Source organism: Ziziphus jujuba, chromosome 11 (genome assembly GCF_031755915.1).
Source record: "Ziziphus jujuba cultivar Dongzao chromosome 11, ASM3175591v1".
Classification (NCBI taxonomy): Eukaryota; Viridiplantae; Streptophyta; class Magnoliopsida; order Rosales; family Rhamnaceae; genus Ziziphus; species Ziziphus jujuba.
In genome coordinates this window covers 14,587,777-14,606,165 of record NC_083389.1, presented here as the reverse complement: position 1 = coordinate 14,606,165, position 18,389 = coordinate 14,587,777, and the positions used below count along the sequence as shown (strand labels likewise).

At 29.3% G+C, this 18,389-nt stretch overlaps 2 protein-coding genes across 4 annotated transcripts; both read left to right on the top strand.

The window, feature by feature from the left end:
* Positions 1–1,021: 1,021 nt before the first annotated feature.
* LOC107405958 (cytochrome P450 CYP72A219) lies at positions 1,022–6,069 on the top strand. The gene is made up of 5 exons (XM_048464818.2): positions 1,022–1,435; positions 3,019–3,236; positions 3,645–3,895; positions 4,489–4,876; positions 5,510–6,069. The coding sequence occupies exons 1-5, from the start codon at positions 1,156–1,158 to the stop codon at positions 5,936–5,938; spliced, it is 1,566 nt and encodes a 521-aa protein (XP_048320775.2). The 5' UTR covers positions 1,022–1,155; the 3' UTR covers positions 5,939–6,069.
* A 5,304-nt stretch (positions 6,070–11,373) lies between these two features.
* LOC107414308 (cytochrome P450 72A397) lies at positions 11,374–17,551 on the top strand. 3 transcript variants are annotated; one of them, XM_048464803.2, is made up of 5 exons: positions 11,374–11,803; positions 13,901–14,118; positions 15,127–15,377; positions 16,041–16,428; positions 17,072–17,551. In XM_048464803.2, the coding sequence occupies exons 1-5, from the start codon at positions 11,524–11,526 to the stop codon at positions 17,498–17,500; spliced, it is 1,566 nt and encodes a 521-aa protein (XP_048320760.2). In that variant the 5' UTR covers positions 11,374–11,523; the 3' UTR covers positions 17,501–17,551. The 3 variants fall into 3 exon arrangements, with proteins under 3 accessions (XP_048320760.2, XP_048320761.1, XP_024927589.2); XM_048464804.2 differs by having other exon boundaries at positions 11,665–11,803; positions 13,901–13,987; XM_025071821.3 differs by lacking the exon at positions 13,901–14,118 and having other exon boundaries at positions 11,668–11,803.
* The last annotated feature ends 838 nt before the right edge of the window (positions 17,552–18,389 follow it).

The following is an 18,389-nucleotide window of genomic DNA, read 5'->3' as shown; positions in this document are numbered from 1 at the left end:
TCCTTACGAATTTCATTTTATTTTAATAAAAAATTTATATATCATTAAATCCATATAAAATTATAATATTTCATTATGTACTTTTCAAGTTATTATAGAAAGATACTACTGTTTGAATTGTTGTACACCCAACACCAATATATATATATATATATATACAACAAATACCACAATATCAAATTGGCTCACCGCAGCCCGGCTTCAGACATAGGCCATTGGCCCATATGAAGGGGCCCAAAAAATTATATTAAAAATTCTTATATATTATTTTATATACTTTAGTGTTTATTTAATAAATAATGTAAAACAATTTTTTTAAGAAATATATAAATTGATTTTTTTGAATTCTACATTAACTGCAATTTATTATTATTGTTTTTATTTTGGGAACATAGCATCAATCAACTATTCATTGTATTTTATCAAAAAATTAATTTTTTTATTTTCTATATTTATATTAAATTTTTAATAGTTAAAAAGAAAAAGATAGATTAAAAACCTCTTAGTTTATAAGTTTTACCTTACATTACCTATTATTTGTTGTTTATTTAATGATTTTACATTGTTCACTCTCATAATATATATATATATATATATATATTTTTTTTTTTTTTTGCTGTTTACTCTCATAATATATATGCATATATATTTGTTTATTACGAATTCACATTTCTAATTTTTAATATTCCAACTATACCATCGTTTATCATATAAAAATAAATCATATAAGTATTTTTAACGTGTATTATCTAATTTATTTTAAAACAATTAATTAAAACTTGTCACATACATAATTCATTATCAGTAAAAGAAATATTTATTATCAAAATTTTACTTAAAAATTAAACACACAATATATATATATATATATATATATATAGTGTTAAATAAAATTAATTTGAAAAAAAAAATACTAACAATATTTGATAAAGGCCTTGCAACAACTTTTTGCTACAACGTCGTATAGAGTTGTGACTGGCCTGCCTCACTAGACGGTTATATATACCTCTTTATCCGTTTCTCCAGGTCACCAAAATATAAACTTGTGAACCATATGCACCACAATTAATAAAAATAGGTCCACTGCTCTGGCTACTTGTATAGAATCCACCTCTGCTTCCTTGTCTCAAGCTTCCCTCCATCTCTTATCTCCAAATGGAAGTTTCAGGTGCCAGAGCCGCAGTGTATGTGGGTTTGGTTAGCATAGTAATTGCGTTGGCATGGAGGGTGTTGAACTGGGTTTGGTTCCGGCCAAAGAGGCTAGAAAGGTTCCTGCGACAGCAAGGTCTTTCTGGCAACTCTTATCGATTTCTATTTGGAGACTTGAAGGAAAGCTCCATGATGACGAAGGAAGCAAAATCAAGACCCATGAATCTCTCCCATGATATTACTCCACGTGTCCTTCCCCATCTCCATCAAACAGTCAAGAATTTTGGTAATTTATATATATATATACATATATTTGTTTATATATGTTATATATTTGTGATTGTGTGTGCACGCGCGAATTATTCTCTTTAACTTTTCATCTATGGTTCCATTTGATTGATTGCTATTATATATATTACAGCCAAATAGATTGTGTCTAAAAATTTCACCAAATCATTTCTACACACAACGGATAAAATAAACCGTGAATTTACAAATTAATTGTATAGGCTTAATTTGCTCCTCCAATTGTTTAAGTTATAAAAAAGGTAATTTTTTTTGGATAGATCTAATTGTGAGATTTCATGGGTTGTGTGAATTTGTTCTAATCTGTTATGGAAAAAGAAAAAATTGTTCTGATTAATTAATCAGTATAGTTATTTTTTATATTAAAATATGGTGATTTAAATTTGTAACCGTTGGTTGTCCCATAAGAATATGTATAAGCATTTTGTATAATTTTATTGTAGAATAATACTAGATGCGCTTGGTATACGCAAGATAGGAAAATATATTATTTCAATTGGATTTGATGTGATAGAATGGAATGGGATACAATTTAATCCAATTCTCTATTTGAAGTCATTTAGATTGGACTAGTTTTTTTTTTTATATTAATTAATACAATTTATTATTTTTTTGAATTAAGTAAAATGTTTTGAATTGAAAAATTTTTATCTAGAAAGTTATATTATTAATTTTAATTACAAATATTTCAAGCAAAAAAAATTAATTACAAATATTTTATATATTTAATTTGCAAAAAAAAATAAAAATAAATTATGACTCAAACACTGTAGCATAGGAAATGGATAAACAATTGATAAAAAGTCAAAAAAAGGAAAAAAAATGTCCCACTTGAAGTTGTCCGGACATTCATTTTTTCAGGGCTATTTAAATATCTGGAAATTTTTAATCCTGTCACCCACCTTAATTCAAACACGGGTTTGGGAGTATTTTAATCCTATCCCATCTTAATCCTATTACCAAAAACGCCCCATGTGTAACACACATCTTATTTCATTTTATTGGGACATCCTGCCACTTTCTCAACAAAAATATTTCACAAAATAAAATATTTTTTTATTGTTAATTTTCGAATATTGGGTAGGGGACTAACTCTTTATAAAAAATATTTCACAAAATAAAATATTTTTTTATTGTTAATTTTCGAATATTGGGTAGGGGACTAACTCTTTATAAAGATGATTATATAAGTCATTTTAGTGTTAGATCGTCTCTTTAAAAAGAAATAAAAAATTAATTTATTTTCAAAAGTTAATAAGTATACTGTTACTGTCAAAACTATCGTACTTATCACTATTAATAATAAGTATCTATGGAATCTATATTAAAATGACAAGTATTAATTTGATATATTTACTTTAAAAAATTGATATATTTAATCAACGTATAGACTTATTATCAAAAAAATTGATATTGATACTTTTGTTAAAAATCTAGTATTAAAAAAAGTGAATCATTTTAATCAATGGGAACCGCTGATACTCCAACGTGACAAATAGGGTTTTTTTTTTTTTTTTTTTTCAGTATATTTGTTGCCATGACTAATTGCATAAAGTAATGTAGGTCACAACTCTTTTATATGGGATGGCCCCAATCCAACGGTGATCGTTAGCAATCCAGAAGATGCGAAGGATGTCTTTGCCAGATATGGTGAATTTCAAAAGCCACATTCAAATCCACTTGTAAAGTTGCTAGCAACAGGTCTAGCGAATTACGAGGATGAGAAATGGGCTAAACACCGCAGAATTATTAACCCAGCATTTCACATTGAGAAGCTGAGGGTATTAACCCTTGCTTGGTTTTTACCTTGTGAATTATGCACTATTCTTAAAATCTTAGTTGTTTTTAAACGAAGAAATTTAAAAAATTACATATGGATATGTTTGAACAATAATAGAAAAAATATTTGATCTAAATTAAAAATTTGACGGTAATATTCACTCTTCTATCTATCCTAATTTTAGTCAGGAGCTAACGGTTAGTTAATATTATTAATATTTTTTTATTTTATTATCCCCTATGCCCCTACCCGGTTATAATAACATTCCTAACCAAACTAGCCCACTTCATCTATTATTATTATTATTATTATTATTGGTAAATGGTTGATTATTATTAATTTTCTTTTTGGGCTGAATTTGATTATTATTACTTATTTGTGTTATACATTATGTGTGTGATTAATGCAGCAAATGGTACCAGCATTTGATGAATGTTGTAGCGAGATGATTAGCAAATGGGAGGCTTCGGTGTCAGAAGAAGGGTCATGTGAGTTGGATGCGTGGCCTAGTCTACAAAATCTGTCAGCTGATGTGATCTCCAGAACAGCCTTTGGGAGTAGCTACCAAGAAGGAAGAAAGATATTCCAACTCCTAATACAGCAAGCTCAACTTGTAACGACACTTCGTCAGTCTGTTTACGTTAACATTCCAGGATGGAGGTATTTAAGTCAATCAGCATAAAAACAACAAAACAAAAAAATAATAATAATTAATATCTCAATTTCCTTTTTAATATATATATATATATATATATATATATGTGAGAATTATATGGTATGCACGATTTATAAACAGATTATATCAAAAAAATATCAATTTTAATGTATACAGTATACAATAAAATTGACATTTAAAAAATAACAATTTTAAATACATTGCATGCAAACCGTCTGCATTTCTAAAATCATTTATATATATATATATATAGGCCTCGTTATGTTACACCCATTCTATAATTGACATCATTCATAACAAATTATATATATATATATATATCTCTATGTAAAATAATGATATGTTAAGAAAATTTGGAAAATATAATATAATATAAAAATATGAAAATGTGTTAAATAATGATAGTATTGTATCGATTAATAATTTGAATCTAATAATCCTTACTTTTATCATATTAATAATATCCAAGTAAATGAGAACTATATTGACATATATTATAGGAATAGATCGGAACTGTCCAAATGTATATATGTGTATGTGTATAAATAGTATTTAATAATATAAAATGTGCGTGTAGTTTTCTGCCTACAAAAATGAACAGGAGGATGAAGGAAATTGACAAGGAAATAAAAGCTTCACTCAAGGACCTAATCAACAAAAGACACAAAGCGATGAAAATGGGAGATGGAGCTAAAGATGACTTCTTAGGCATACTTTTGGAGTCCAACTTTAAAGAAATTCAACAACATGGAAGCAAGAACAGTGTTGGGATGAGTACCGAAGATGTGATTGAGGAATGTAAGCTATTTTACTATGCAGGCCAAGAGACCACCTCAGTGTTGCTGGTTTGGACCATGGTCTTGTTGAGTATGTATCCGAAATGGCAACACCTTGCGAGAGAAGAGGTTTTGCAAGCTTTTGGAAACAACAAACCAGACTTTGATGGCTTAAGCCAACTTAAAGTTGTAAGTATATTTTGCCAGCCTTTGGAAACAACAAATTTATTATATAATCAATTAGTTTCTTATAAGGATATTTTGATGGAAAAATCATTAGAATCTTTATTTTTAATTTTTAAATTGCTTCATGGATTAAGATAGAAAATTATTTTGGTTATTTTAAACCTCAAATATAATTTTATATCTCATCTTTTGAAATAATTTGAAGGAATCTAGGTTATGATGAAAAACTCATTAGAAAATCTTGATAATATTCTCCATTATATCTATATCTATATATATAATCTATTAGACTTCACTTGATAGTTTATTTTTAATATACATGTGGCTTATTATCAGTAATAGATAATAAGAAGTTAAAATGCCCAATATAAACTAGTTGTTTGCATGCATAGATAATTTATATATGTATACACTTTGCACTTTATACTCATTTTAAAACATTGGATACATATATAACTGTTTTCACATTTAGATATCTAGATTTTAATAAATTACATGTAATCCTATCTATACACGATATTTTGATTTTGTTAAAATCGAAAAAAAAGAAATTCCAATAATATATATGTGTATACATATATTTTATGTGCATATATATTGACTTGACAAGTGAGAATTGAAAATTGCCATATGCAGGTTACCATGATTTTGAATGAAGTGCTTAGGTTATATCCACCCGTGTCTACATTTTATCGAAAAGTTCATAAGAAAACACAATTAGGAAAGTTGACATTACCAGTTGGAGGGCACGTCACTGTACCAACACTACTTGTTCATCATGACAAGGAATTGTGGGGTGAAAATGCAACTGAGTTCAATCCGGAGAGATTTTTGGGAGGAGTTTCAAAGGCGACAAAAGGTCGACTTTGTTTTTTTCCTTTCGGTTGGGGACCTCGGATTTGCATTGGGCAAAACTTCTCGCTGGTGGAAGCGAAAATGGCTTTGTCAATGATTTTACAAAGCTTCACATTTGAACTATCCCCATCCTATGCTCATGCTCCACATGTTATCCTTATTCTTAAACCACAATTTGGAGCTCATATTATCTTACACAAACATAATTAATGCTATAAAATTACAAATAATAAACGTGTTAATGTATGTACTATTCATATACATGTTTGTATCAATTAAAACATATGGGCTTTGGATGTAACTATTATATATATATATGCCTATATTTATATTTATGTATATGTAAAGTTTTTGCCTTGTTGAGTTGTACTACAACAATAACCAAAAAAACAAAAAAAAAGGATTTTGAAATTATTGTTGTGGAATCCGAAAGATGCTAAGAAAAAGTGGTCTTACAGGCAATTCCTATCAGCTTTTTTCTTTGAGGACTTGAAGCAGAGCTCCATCATGTTAAAAGAATCAACATCCAAACCCATAAACCTCTTCGATGATATAACTCCACGTGTCCTTCCTTTTGTCCATCAAACGGTGGAGAATTACGACATCCAGCTTTTGGATTCCTCTTACTTTTTTTCCCCCCTCAAAATTGCAGGTACGAATTCTTTTGCATGGATTGGTTCCACTCTAAGTGCGAACATTATGAAGACAAAAGATTTGAAAGAAATTTTCACCAAGTTTGGTGATTTTCGAAAGCCAAATACAAATCCACTTATCAAGTCTTCTCAGCTGGTTTTGCAAACTGAGGGTGAGAAAATGGGCTAAACACAGAAAGATCATCAACTCAATTTTCCATCTACAGAAGTTAAAGGTGTTTTTACTCTTTTCACTCAAATCATAGAATACAAATATACGAGAAAAATGTCAGTACTAAAAGATGTGTAAATGTTCTTGTGTTCTAATTTATATAATCAATGTGGTGCTGACCTTCCGATCTTTTTTCCTTTTTTTTTTTTTTAATACTTCATTTTGCTTAGTTTGTATTTTGAATATGGTGCCAACATTTGATCTAAGTTGCAATGAGAAGATTAATACATGAATGAGGTCCCTGTCTACAAAGATAAAGGACCTATTACCACTTGGCGACTATGAAAGGAGCCACAAGAAAGAGATTTGTACCAACTCATTATTATAGGTTGCTGCATCAAAGGCTTCAAGCATTATCACAAGGAAGTATGACCGTGGAGGACTACTACAAAGAGATAGAGATGCTCATGATTAGATTGAGCATGAATGAGGATCGTGAGGCAACCATGGCACAGATTTTGGGAGGTTTGAATCAAGATATAGCCAACCACGTGGAGTTACAACAATATGTAAAATTGGAAGAGATGCTTCATGTGGCTATTAAAATTGAGAACCAAAGCAAGAGGAGGGGTACAAGCTCACCGTTTGGAGGAGTTTCCAACAGCAGGAGGTCTAATTCAAGTTTTTGGAGAAGTAATCCCACATATGACGCACGGCCAAAACCAAAGCAAGGAGAAGAGAGCTCCAATTGGCCAAGGAGGGATACAAGGCAGGATTCAATTCAATCACCCAATTTGGAAGGTAAATCTGATCTTAAATCCTCAAGAGCTAGAGATATTGTCTGTTTTAAGTGTCAAGGACTAGGATATATTTCCAGCTAATGTTCGAATAGAAGAATTATGGTGTTGAAAGGCAATGGAGAGTTGGAGTCCGAAAGTGAGGAATCCGAAGCTGAAATTGAATTTGTAGATGAAGCAATTGAGGATGAAGAACAAGATGAAGCCAAGCCTATCAAAGCTTTAAAAGTTGAATTGAGTTTGGTGGCAAGGTGAGTCTTGACTGTGTACAAAGACAATGATTAAATCTTAAGGGACAACATCTTCCGCACTCGATCTGAAATTCAATATAATATTTGTAGCATGATAATTGATAGTGGAAGTTGTGCTAATATAATTAGTAATGTGGTGGTTGAGAAATTAGGATTAACAACTATTAAACATCCTAAACATTATAGATTACAATGGCTTAATGATAGTGGTGAGATGAAAGTAAACAAACAAACCAAGATAAAATTTAGCATTGATAAATATGTGAATATTGTATTAAGTAATTTTGTACCTATGCATGTTGATCATATTTTATTGGAAAAGCCATGTCAATTTGATAAAGACACCATACACTATGGAAGAGAGAATGTCATTGTATTCCGATTCAAATGTAAGAAAATTAAGTTTGAACCATTAACACCAAAAGAGGTATTTAGAGACCAACTACAAATGTAATAAAGGAGGGAGGCTGAACGGCTTAAGGACAAAGCAAGCATGGCACCCATGGCTTCACCATTTGTGAAGGAAGGGAAGGCCGACTCATCCATCCAAGGTAAGTGTTCTAAGGAAGGGAAGGCCGACTCATCCATCCAAGGTAAGTGTTCTAAACTCGAAATTGAGGGGAAAAATAGAGAGGAAGCCAAGAGGGAGAAACAAAGTGAAAAGGCCGAGAGTGTGAGAAAAGGTGAGGTGGCCGAGAGTGGGAAAGAAAAAGATAGGAAAGAAAAGAAAAAGAAAATTTTTTATCTTAGCCTAGGTGAGGTTAAAAAGGCAATTTTGAGTAAGAAACCATTGCTGGTCAAGATTAAAGATGTTTACCTAAATGATCAAGCTAACCTTGAAGAGCTTGAATTGCCAAGTTCTATTTCTTCTCTTTTACAAAGATTTAATGATGTCTTTTCGACGAAAATTCCTACCTATTCGAGGGATTGAACATTAAATTGATTTTATTCCTGGAGCTGCAATTTCTAATAGGCCTGCATATAGAAGTTATCCCGAGGAGACAAAGAAATTACAAATCCAGATAAGTGAATTGCTTGAAAAAAGTTACATTAAAGAAAGCATGAGTCAATGTGTTGTCCCTGTTTTATTAGTACCTTAGAAAGATGGATCATGATGAATATGTATTAATTGTAGAACTATAAATAACATAACTACTAGTCCTAAAATATTGATGATTTTATGCCATATTTATAGTTTAATATTTGTTAGATTGTGTTAATTTGTTATGTAAAGATACGTAAGTATGTATTTTTCTTAATCTAGGTGAAGGAGAAAGAATTTCAAAAAAACAACCATAAAAATAAATTCCTTGGTTCAAATTACGGTGGAAGCAAAAATAGAGCTTAAACAGACCAAGCATTGAAAAGATTTCAAAAAGATTAATATAGATTCTATCAGGAATTTCATGGTGGAAGTGGATGTCATATGAATCATTACAATATGACAATCTCAAATGTCTTATTATTTTTGGATTTCGATATGCGAGCAAAAAATTATCGTCATTTAAAGTTTGGAATTTATAAAAATGAATATTCTAGTTAAATCTCCATCATTGATTAAAAAAGAAGATCAAGACAATTTAAGGATCAAGATTAGGACAAGTGGCAATAATTGATTAAATTATCATTAATGAGGTACATGTCATGTCACATGTTTCATTACAAGTAAATTAGACTAATTAATTATTTTTTTAGAAGGAATTAGAAAAAATAAAAGTAGTGACGAGTAAGTAATATTAAGTTTTCTTTTTACATATAAAATTCGTCCAACCCTCTTGATAGCTTAAAAAAAATATCTTACAAGACTTCCACATTGAAAATAAAAAAAGAAAAAAGTTCACAAGATTCTATATATATAACTCCCACCATATTAAAAGAAAATATATAAATTTAGAAAATTAATTAAGCCAAACTAACTATATCTTTGATCTTACTGATTCTAACCTTCCAACCACAATATGGAGCTCAAATTATTTTACCCAAACTCTAGTCCTAAAATCACCAATTACTGTAAAACAATAATTTTTGGCATTATTGCATTTCAGATAAGATAACTTAAATGTAAAAATTCAGCATTCACAAATCGTCCCCTTATATATATATATATATACACACACATAAAAGGGAGAAATTATTATAAAAACGGGTCAATACAATATGCAAGCTGCCATTTCTAATTGGTTCCCTTCTAAATATAAAAAGAATCGCCAAAAATATTAAAATTCCTTTCTCAATCCAAAGCTTCATTAGTTGCAAAATTGAACCCCCAAAGATAGAACAAAAAAAAATATATAAATAAAAAAATAATGAATCAGTTTCCACTTCAAAGATCTAGGTAAATAAAAGCAGCGGACTTTTTTGTAAAATATAATAAAATTTATTTATTTATTTATGAAAAAAATGAAATGCACAAAGCCTTTGTATTCATCTAAGCCACTACAACAGCAAAGACGAACATTGATGAAAGGAACTTAAGGAAGGTTGCTGTTTGCCCGCTTTGGAACACCATGGCCATTTTCCTCGTGCTCTGTTTTCTCATATGCACTCGAATTCTTTTTACCGTAATGTCTATTTTCCCCTTCTTCTTTTGATTAAATTACAATATTGCAATTGGGGACCTTGAGTTGTGGGTTGGACTCATATTCATGGTCCAAAAGGGCCCAGTTGGGCCTCACAACTTGCACATCCGTCCGATGGTTTTTAACAAATGTCCATGAAATCCACAAGAACAGACAACTATTAAAAATATTTTTTGATTTCGGCACCCACTGACTTTTTATTCTTCTTCTTCTTCTTCATTTGGGGTTTTTTTTTTTTTTTTTTTTTTTTTTTTTTTTTTTTTTTAATAAGTTTTGTCTGATCCTATAAAATACAATAAATCATTTTAACAATTAAGTAACCTTTTCTTATGTATTTTTTTTTTCTTAAGAATATATAAGTTCTAGCATGGTATGGGGAAACCTTTTCTTTTCCCATTTTATTATCTTCTATATTATTTTAAAACTATTATTAGGTTATATTAAATTTCTTGTTAGTTTAATTTTCCTAGAAAATACAATTCAATTACACTTTCAAGCACCACCTTAATTTTCATTTGAAAACAAGATGCAGTAATATGGAATCATGAATAACGATTTTAACAATGATTAAAGGATTTATTTGGTACACAGAACTATACTGAATTAATTATATCATATTGGATAGAATCCTGTTGTAATATACTACACTAGTTTTTTCCTACCAAAAAAAAAAAAAAAAAAAGTTAACAAGAAAAAAATTAGGCAAATTTGATTTATTATTATTATTATTATTATAGAATTTTTATTTTCTACGAATTCATATATCTAATTTTTAATATTCCAATTATATCATTGTTTATCATATAAAATAAATCACATATGTATATTTAATGTGTATTATCTAATTTATTTTAAAACAATTAATTAAACTTGTCACATACATAATTCATTATCAGTAAAAGAAATATTTATTATCAAAATTTACTTAAACAAAATTAAACACATATATATAGTGTTAAATAAAATTAATTTGTAAAAAAAATACTAAGAATATTTTATAAAGGCCGTGCACGCCGTGCAACAACTTTTTGCTGCGACCTCGTAAAGGGTTGTGACTGGCCTGCCTCACTAGATGGTTATGTATACCTCTTATCCGTTTCTCCACGTCACCAAAATAAAAACTTGTGAACCATATGCGCCACAATTAATAAAAATAGGTCCACTGCTTTGGCTACTCAAATATTCTTTGCCTGCCTCACTAGATGGCTATATATACCGCTTATGGGTTTCTTAAAGTCACCAAAATATAAACTTGTGAACCATATGCACCACAATTAATAAAAATAGGTCCACTGCTCTGCCTACTCATATAGAATCCACCTCTGCTTCCTTGTCTCAATCTCCCCTCCATCTCTTATCTCCAAATGGAAGTTTCAGGTGCCAGAGCCGCAGTGTACGTGGGTTTGGTTAGCATAGTAATTGCGTTGGCATGGAGGGTGTTGAACTGGGTTTGGTTCCGGCCAAAGAGGCTAGAAACGTTCCTGAGACAACAAGGTCTTTCTGGCAATTCTTATCGATTTCTATTTGGAGACTTGAAGGAAAGCTCCATGATGACGATGGAAGCAAAATCAAAACCCATGAATCTCTCCCATGACATAACTCCACGTGTCCTTCCCCATCTCCATCAAACGGTCGAGAATTTTGGTAATTTATATATATGTATATATATACATATATTTGTTTATATATATATTACATATTTGTGTGTGCGTGTGTGTGTGCGCGCGCGCACGAGCCCCAAATATTCTTTTTACTTTCATCTATGGTTCCATTTGATTGATTGCTATTATATATATTACAGCCAAATAGATTGTGTCTAAAAATTTCACCAAATCATTTCTACACACGACGGATAAAATAAACCATAAATTTACAAATTAATTGTATATGCTTAATTTGCTCCTCTAATTGTATAAGTTATAAAAAAAGTTAATTTTTTTTGGGATATGTCTGAAAGAGTTAAAGTGAAATTGGCGAAAATTGTGAGATTTCATGGGTTGTGTGAATTTGTTGTAATCTTTTTTAGAAAAAAAAAAATTGTTCTAATTAATTAATCTGTAAGGGTATTTTTTATATTAGGGTATGGAGATTTAAATTTATAACTGTTGGTTGTCCCATAAGAGCATATATGAGTATTTAGTATAATTTCATTGTAGAATAATTCTAGGTGGGCTTGGTATTCGCAAGATAGAAAAATATATTATTTATATTGGATTTGATGTGATGGAATGGAATGGGGTAAAATTTAATCCAATTCTCTATTTGAAGTCAATTAGATTGGGCTAAATTTTATATATTAATTAATACAATATATTATTTTTTGAATTAAGTAAAATGTTTTGAATTGGAAAATTTTTTATCTAGAAAGTTATATTATTAATTTTAATTACAAATATTTCAAGCAAAAAAAAAAATTAATTACAAATATTTTATGTCTTTAATTTGCCCCAAAAAAAATATATATATATGACTCAAACACTGTAACATAGGAAATGGATAAACAATTGATAAGTTAAAAAAAAAAAAAAAAATGCTCCAACTTTAAGTTGTCCGACATTTTTTTTGTCAGGACTATTTAAATATCCGGGAAATTTTTAATCCTATCCCCCACCTTAATTCAAACAGGGGTTTGGGAGTATTTTAATCCTATCCCATCCTAATCCTATTACCAAAAACACCCCATGTGTACACATCTTATTTCATTTTACTGGGACATCCTCTCCCAGCTAGGGATGGCAATGTGCCCTGCACGACCCGATATCCGAGGTGCATCGTCCCTAATAGGGCGGTTTTTTCCCGAAAATTCGGGGATGCAGGGCGGATTCGGTACAAATGTCTAAAAACCGAGTCGGGAACGAGGAATATATATATATATATTTATTATTTTTTTTTTACAAAATTTTATTTATGTAAAATTATTTTCTTCTTTTTTTTTCATTTATTTTTTTAAATATGTATTTTATTATAATTGTAAATTTGTTCTTTGATGTATTTTATTATATTTTTATTGCATTGTAGTCATTTTTTTATATTTTAATCATAAAATAATTTTTTATATAAATTTCTAAAAAAAATATCAATTAAAAAACAAAATGGAAAAAACCGTCCTGCCCCGTCCACGCCCCTCAAAATCTCCAATCCCGCCCCGCACCTAAAAAAATAGAGAAAATCGTGGGAATGAGATGTAAAATTCCCTACGGGGACGGGGACGAAATTTTAAAAATCAGTCCCGTCCCGCCCCGTTGACATCCCTACTCCCAGCCACTTTTTCAACAAAAATATTCCACGAAATAAAATATTTTTTTATTATTAATTTTTGAATATTGGTTAGGGGACTAACTCTTTATAAAGAAGATTATATAGTCATTTTAGTATTAGATCGTCTCTCTAAAAAGAAATAAAATATTGATTTATTTTCAAAAATTAGTAAGTATACTGTTATTGTCAAAACTTTTTTATTTATCACTGTTAATAATAAGTACTGATGGAATGTATTTTAAAATGATGAGTATTAATTTGATATATTTACTTTTAAAAAAATGATGTATTTAATTAATATATTGACTTATTATAAAAAAAATTTAATATTGATACTTTTATTGAGAATCTAGTATAAAAAAAAGTGAATCATTTTAAACAATGGGAGCCACTGATACTCCAGCGTGACAAGTAGTTTTTTGTTTTTGTGTTTTTTTTTTTTTTTTTTTTTTTTGCCATGACTAATTGCATAAAGTAATGTAGGTCATAACTCTTTTATATGGGCTGGCCCCAATCCAACGGTGATTATTAGAAATCCAGAAGATGTGAAGGATGTCTTCGCCAGATGGGGTGAGTTTCAAAAGCCACATTCAAATCCACTTGTAAAGTTGCTAGCAACAGGTCTTGCAAATTACGAGGATGAGAAATGGGCTAAACACCGCAGAATTATTAACCCAGCATTTCACATTGAGAAGCTGAGGGTATTAACCCATAATTTTTTTTTTTTTTTTTTCTGAGCTGGTTTTAACCCATACTTATTATTATTATTATTATTATTATTAAAACTAATTTGACTCTTGCTCAATGGGCAGTTTCCAAATATCTTCATCTAGACATCTAGATATATGCGGTAGTGTTTTTATACATACATATTCTACTAGCATTAATTCACCCAAAAAAAAAAAAAAAAAGAAATTGCATATATAAAATATGCACAATTGGGCTAGAGGAACAGAGGAAAAGAGAGAGATAGTAGAAGGGTAGGGATAAACATAATATGAATCCATTGGTCCAATATATAGCAGGAAAAGATCAGCAGAAGGAAAGTAATTGGAAGAGAATTTAGAATCCTTTTATCATTCTTCATTGGAATATCAGCTTAACTAATTAACTAATGGAAAGTAGGTTTTTACTGTTTATATTTAAAATTTTATTATATGTTATCATTATTATTCATTATGAGACTTATACTCATTAAGAAAAATATTAATTATTTAAAATTGTTTTATTATTATTTTTATAATTAAAAATTTATTATAAGAAAGTAAACTTTTAATTGTAATTTATTAAATTATCATATGTCAACAAGAAGAATCCATTAATCAGTGATGAGATATATGTACATTGATTTAGAACTATTTTTTTCTTTTACGTAGGCCAACTAGTTTTTGGACTTAAAAATTGGATTTTTACACCAGTTAGTTTGGTTTTTACTTTGTTGAATTAGGTACTATTCTTAAAATCTTAGTTGTTTTTAAATGAAGAAATTTTAAAAAATACATATGGATCTGTTTGAGCAATAATAGAAAAATTAGTTGATCTAAATTAAAAATTTGACGATAATATTCAAGTTTCTATCTATCCAAATTTTAATCTGAAACTAACAATTATTATTTTTGGTGAATGGTTGATTATTATTAGTTTTCTTTTTGGGCTGAATTTCATTATTATTACTTATTTGTGTTATACATTGTGTGTGATTAATGTAGCAAATGGTACCGGCATTTGATGAATGTTGTAGCGAGATGATTAGCAAATGGGAGGCTTTGGTGTCAGAAGAAGGGTCATGTGAGTTGGACGTGTGGCCTTGTCTACAAAATTTGTCAGCTGATGTGATCTCCAGAACAGCCTTTGGGAGTAGCTACCAAGAAGGACGAAAGATATTCCAACTCCTAATACAGCAAGCTAAACTTGTAACGACACTTCTTCAGTCTGTTTACGTTAACATTCCAGGATGGAGGTATTTAAGCCAATCAGCATAAAAAAAATTAATTAATATCTCAATTCCCTTCTTAATCTCTCTCTCTCTCTCTCTCTATATATATATATATATATATATAGCCGCGTTATGTTAGACTTCTACTCCTATTCTATGACTGATATAGTTCACAATAAATTTTATATATCTATATATATTATATGAGTTTTTTTATAGAATGGATGGTCCACATGCGAAGGTATTTAAAATTGATGATTTTTGGATTAAAACGTCGGTTTTGCTTATATTGTATACATTAAAGCAGATGTTTTTATCTAAAAAACATTGATTTTAGATGTGATCCATATACAAATTGTCTGCACCGTAGAATTCTCCTATATTATATATATATATATATATATATATATGTGTGTGTGTGTGTGTGTGTGTATGTGTAAAATAATGATATGTTAAGAAGATTTGGAAAATATAATATAATACAAAAATGTGAAAATGTGTTAAACAATGAAAGTATTATATCAATTAATAATTTGAATCTAATAATCTTTAATATTTATCATATTAATAGTGTCCAAGTAAATGAGAACCATATTGATATATGTTATAGCAATAGATCGGAACTGTACAAATGTATATATGTGTATGTGTATACATAGTATTTAATAATATAAAATGTGCGTGTAGTTTTCTGCCTACAAAAATGAACAGGAGGATGAAGGAAATTGACAAGGAAATAAAAGCTTCACTCAAGGACCTAATCAACAAAAGACACAAAGCGATGAAAATGGAAGATGGAACTAAAGATGACTTATTAGGCATACTTTTGGAGTCCAACTTTAAAGAAATTCAACAACATGGAAGCAAGAACAGTGTTGGGATGAGTACTGAAGAAGTGATCGAGGAATGTAAGCTATTTTATCTTGCAGGCCAAGAGACCACCTCAGTGTTGTTGGTTTGGACCATGGTTTTGTTGAGTATGTATCCGAAATGGCAACACCTTGCGAGAGAAGAGGTTTTGCAAGCTTTTGGAAACAACAAACCAGACTTTGATGGCTTAAGCCAACTTAAAGTTGTAAGTATATTTTGCAAGCCTTTGGGAACAACAAATTTATTATATAATCAATTAGTTTCTTATAAGGATATTTTGATGGAAAAATCATTAGAATGTTAATTTTTAATTTTTAAATTGCTTTATGGATTAAGATAGAAAATTATCTTGATTATTTTAAATTTCAAATATAATTTTATATCTCATATTTTGAAATAATTTGAAGTAATTTAGTGATTAGAAAAAAAACTATTAAAACTTTCTGATAGGAAAATTCTCCATTATATATATATATATATATATAATCTATTGAGCTTCACTTGATAGTTTATTTTTAATACATATATGGCTTATTATCACTAATAGGTAATAACTTAAAATGCCCAATATAAACTAAATGATTGAATCAATAGATGATTTATATATGTATACACTTTATACTCATTTTAAAGCATTGGATACATATATACAATTGTTTTCACATTTGAATATCTAGATTTTAATAAATTATATATAATCCTACCTAAATATACAATATCCTGATTTTGTTAAAATTGAAAACAAAAAAAAATATATATATATATATATGTCCAATAATATATATGTGTGTATATATTGTATTTGCATATTGACTTGACAAGTGAGAATTGAAAATTGTCACATGCAGGTTACAATGATTTTGAATGAGGTGCTTAGATTATATCCATCCGCGGTTACATTTAATCGAAAAGTTCACAAGAAAACACAACTAGGAAAGTTGACATTACCAGTTGGAGGGCGGGTCATTATACCAACACTGCTTATTCATCATGACAAGGGATTGTGGGGTGAAGATGCAATTGAGTTCAATCCGGAGAGATTTTCAGGAGGAGTTTCAAAGGCGACAAAGGGTCGGCTTTGTTTTTTTCCTTTTGGTTGGGGACCTCGGATTTGCATTGGGCAAAACTTCGCCCTAGTGGAAGCAAAAATGGCTTTGTCAATGATTCTACAAAGCTTCACATTTGAGCTATCCCCATCCTATGCTCATGCTCCACATGTTATCCTTACTCCTAAACCACAATTTGGAGCTCAAGTTATTTTACACAAACGCAATTAATACTATAAAATTATGAATAATAAACGTGTTTATACATGTACTATTCGTATACATATTTGTATCAATTAAACCATATAAATTATGGTTGTAACTGTAATATATATATATAGGAATATTTTACTGTACGGACCGTCCACAGAATTAGTCTACATATATATATATATATATATTTATATATATGTCTATATTTATATTTAGGTATATGTAAAGTTTTTGCCTTGTTGAGGTGTGTTACAACAATAACAAAAAAAAAAAAAAAACAAAACAAAAAAGGACCGGGGGGGGGGGGGGGGGTGGAATTTTTTTTCCTTCTTCCAAATTATGGTTGTGGAATCCGAACTTTGAATTTGTGAAAAACCATCATGTTGTCCCTGCGATACTAGACACTGAATTGATTATTCAATGATGTGGCAAAACAATAGTTTTATTAACCATTTTGATGGTCAAAAATTTATTATAAATAAATACTCAATTATCTATTAAAATTTCCATATGATTTTAGTAGCATTACCTAAAGTACAATTGATATATATGAATTTAGTAAAATATTAAATTTTTGAAAATAAAGTAAACCTTCAATATAAACACATATAATTTTTAAATATATACTTAAATTTTAATCTTTAAAACAATTACAAAGTAGTAAAATAGACTATGATCGTTTTTATTAGGATTCTTATCTAAAGACAAGTTTTATTATTAACCACATAGAAAGAAAGTAAAAATTATTTTCATTAATTAATTTATCTTCAAACATTCATTGATATTAATCAATCCTCATAAATAGAGTGCTAAACAAGGAAACTTTCTTATAAAAAGGCATTAAAGTAACAATTAAAGCATCCTCTTCATTAATAGCATAATAGCTATTAGCTTATGTTTTGCTTAA

Bases quoted from the DNA above. Each gene is read 5' to 3' on its own strand.
- LOC107414308 (XM_048464803.2), top strand. From the start codon at position 11,524: ATGGAAGTTTCAGGTGCCAGAGCCGCAGTGTACGTGGGTTTGGTTAGC. The intron at 11,804-13,900 runs GTAATTTATATA...AAAGTAATGTAG, and splicing joins TCAAACGGTCGAGAATTTTG to GTCATAACTCTTTTATATGG. The intron at 14,119-15,126 runs GTATTAACCCAT...TGATTAATGTAG, and splicing joins TTCACATTGAGAAGCTGAGG to CAAATGGTACCGGCATTTGA.
- LOC107405958 (XM_048464818.2), top strand. From the start codon at position 1,156: ATGGAAGTTTCAGGTGCCAGAGCCGCAGTGTATGTGGGTTTGGTTAGC. The intron at 3,237-3,644 runs GTATTAACCCTT...TGATTAATGCAG, and splicing joins TTCACATTGAGAAGCTGAGG to CAAATGGTACCAGCATTTGA. The intron at 3,896-4,488 runs GTATTTAAGTCA...ATGTGCGTGTAG, and splicing joins GTTAACATTCCAGGATGGAG to TTTTCTGCCTACAAAAATGA.